This window comes from Rhipicephalus microplus, chromosome X, assembly GCF_043290135.1.
Source record: "Rhipicephalus microplus isolate Deutch F79 chromosome X, USDA_Rmic, whole genome shotgun sequence".
NCBI lineage: Eukaryota > Metazoa > Arthropoda > Arachnida > Ixodida > Ixodidae > Rhipicephalus > Rhipicephalus microplus.
The window spans coordinates 437,947,359-437,950,407 of record NC_134710.1 but is presented as its reverse complement, the minus strand read 5'-3'; the positions used below and the strand labels follow the sequence as shown (position 1 = coordinate 437,950,407).

Sequence of the window (3,049 nt, the reverse complement as noted above, 5' to 3'; positions counted from 1 at the left end):
TTTTACACTAGCCCCTCATTTTGGAGCAGCACATGCATTCATTGGTGGCAGAGTACCAGCGAAAATAAGCCTCTCCCAGGGACCAGAGTTTGACATACATACAAATAAATAAACAATATGAATATTTCGCTTGAACGGAGTTATAACCTTGGACTTCGCACTGAAAACACGTGTTCTACACTGTTTCGATAAAAATAACTATAATAATGTTTTTTAGTACGAGGAGCCTTCATCACACATGTAATATTGCGCTGCGCCGCGGTAGTCTAGTGGCTAATGTACTAGGCTGCTGAACCGCACGTCGAGGGATCGAATGCCGGCCGCGGCGGCTGCATTTCCGATGGAGGCGGAAATGCTGTAGGCCCGTGTGCTCAAATTTAGGTGCACGAAATTTCTGGAGCCCTCCACTACGGCATTCTCATAATCATATAATGGTTTTGGGACGTTAAACCCCACATATCTATCTCTATAATATTGCGCGGCAGACGTGTAAAATCGCACAATCGCCATACATTCAAATTACATGATAAGGTGCTTTGATGGCCTACCGATTCCCAAGTGGGCAAAAATAAGTAATCATCATTTTCTGCAACACCATCAACAAAGTGTGCTGCTACGCATTTACGCGTGTAACCTTCAGGGTCTCAGAAAAAATTATGCCCTAGCGAGCCTTTTGCAAGGTGTTCTTACAAAATGCGTTGTCGGAGAGTTTAAAACAGTAAATGTTACGCGCAAAGGCGTACTTTTCCATGCGGCAGGGTGGATGTGTACGCCGAGAAAATAAGCGAATCTGGCGACGGAGAAGGCGAGGCGAACAAAGCGTGATTGCGCTAACGTGTTCTCTTCGTGAAGGCGAAGCTCAGGCGCGTTTAAAGTTGTTTACTTGGTTTATGGCGTGCTAAATAGGAGCCCATCTATCGTTGTACTCCTGCGTCAAGAAATTTCACCTTCAATAGGAAGCTCTCGTTTACATCTCGTTGCTGACGTGATGTGCCCAATACGTGTGTTGTCCTGTAAAAATTCCACAAATGAACATGCTATATTTATACAGGATTTAGCGGAACAAGGCACCATCTCGGCTGTATTTCTTCACGATGGAAACAAGTGCCTTAAATATTTTCAGTATGACTGAGGACTAATACAACATGATGTCAGGAAAAGTATAAGGAATGCGTGTATGTATATTCTAATGTAAATGTGTAGAAAGAAAAGTTCACGAAAGGTAACTTGCCGCCGGCAGAGAGCGAACCAGAGACCTTCGCATTACGCCTCCGGTCCTCTACCAACTGAGCTATACAGCGGCGGTGATCACCCGTCTGTTTTATGCAACATATATATGCATTTGAACCGGGGACCGTTAGTCAGTGCCGACTAACGCTCCCGGGTTTAACCCAGAGATAAGCACAAACTTGAGCACTGCGTCCCTGAGTTGATGTCTGCGGTCGACGCGTTCGCAGACTCCATTGCGGCATCGATGGCAAAAAAGCACCAGACCACCCAGGCTAAGAAACTTTCCTACCTGTTGGACCGGAGTTATCTCCAAAGCATCGAAAATTCTAGGTTTGTCACCAATCTTTCATCTCTTCTAATCACTGATCGGAAAACTTCTGGTCTGGCAAAGAGACACGGCTATAACATATCAATGACGCCCCGTCTACCGAAACTTGTCGCGGCTGTAAAGGAAGCCGTCCGGAGCATGATGCCGGGCGCCAGAGAAGAAATTGGAATCCTTTCGAAATTACCGTTACAAAGGAAAAGGAACGTGACCGCAGAGGCGAACCAGGCAGTTCGGGAACTCCGACGGGCACGGAGCATTGTCGTCATGCCCACTGACAAGGGCAATTCGACGGTGGTGTTGGACAGCGGACACTACGATCGGAAGATTTTAGCTCTTAGAAGGGGACGCATACACGCCGCTAAGAAAGGACACAACAAAGCAAACCCAGACACAGCTAAACAAGCTACTTGCGGAAACTTTCAAGCATCACCCGCATCTCAGAACACTTTACCTACGACTAATCTGCCGTAACGGAACCGCACCGAGTTTCTATGGACTACCGAAAATTCACAAGCCTGACATCCCCCTCCGACCAATTCTAGACTTCACTTCCTCTCCATGCTGAGCCCTTTCAAATTTTCTACACCGAATCTTCGCCCCCTAACTCGGAAGACATCAACTCATGTCCGTGACTCCAGTCACTCCGTGCAGCTAGCGTCAGATGTGAGCATCGACGATGTCGAGAGCCTGGTCTCAGTTGACGTCATTTCATTGGTCACCAATGTGCCAGTGCCCTTAGCTGTCTCCTCTGACCGTGCTGCGCTTGCAGGTGATGCAATTCTGAATGAAGAGACTCCTTTGGCACTTGAAGAACTCTGTCGTCTACTGAAATTCTGCCCATTTAGTACGTACATCTCCCACAAAAGAACTATATTCAGGCAGAACAGTGGAACCGTGATGGTAGCTTCCATCTCCGTCAGGATGGCAAACCTGACCAAGGAGTACATAGAAGAAAAAACACTCAGCTCCTTCTCGCCACGACCCAAGCTTTTTCTTCGCTATATGAACGATTGCTTTTGCGCCACGAAGACGTCTGAAATTAAAAACTTCAGGCAGCCTTTCGATTCTGTGCACCCAGCCTTACAATTCTGGGCCGAGTGGGAAAGCTACTGCTCCATACCCTTTCTCGACGTCCAGTTGGCAAGAAAGCGCCACGGCCTGAAGTTCTCCGTTCACAAGGAGCCAACGCCCACCAGCCGCTACCTTCATTTTGATTCTTCCCACCACGCCAGACCCGAGGCCTAGGTTTTCACCACGCTACTCCAGAGAGCTAAAAACTTACTCTCCAACGACACAGAAAGAGAGAAAGAAGAGGCCCTCGTAAATTTGAACCACAGAACAAAGGGATACCCTAAAAACTTCATTTGAGCCGCCACCCGCCACGCAGAGCAGTAGAGGATACGAAAACTCCAATCAGCAATAATTAGCAGCCCTCCGAAACGCGTATCAGTCCCATACGTTCTGGGAACCAGCGAGATGTTGGCGCGGATC

The 3,049-nt window shown here is 47.7% G+C and overlaps 1 protein-coding gene across 1 annotated transcript; it reads left to right on the top strand.

The window, feature by feature from the left end:
- The first annotated feature begins 2,116 nt into the window (after positions 1-2,116).
- Positions 2,117-2,803, top strand: LOC142775496 (uncharacterized). Its single transcript, XM_075876936.1, has one exon. The coding sequence runs from the start codon at positions 2,117-2,119 to the stop codon at positions 2,801-2,803; it is 687 nt and encodes a 228-aa protein (XP_075733051.1).
- Positions 2,804-3,049: the final 246 nt, after the last annotated feature.

What these genes read in the sequence shown, in the direction of transcription:
- LOC142775496 (XM_075876936.1), top strand. Translation starts at nt 2,117, where the DNA reads ATGCTGAGCCCTTTCAAATTTTCTACACCGAATCTTCGCCCCCTAACT.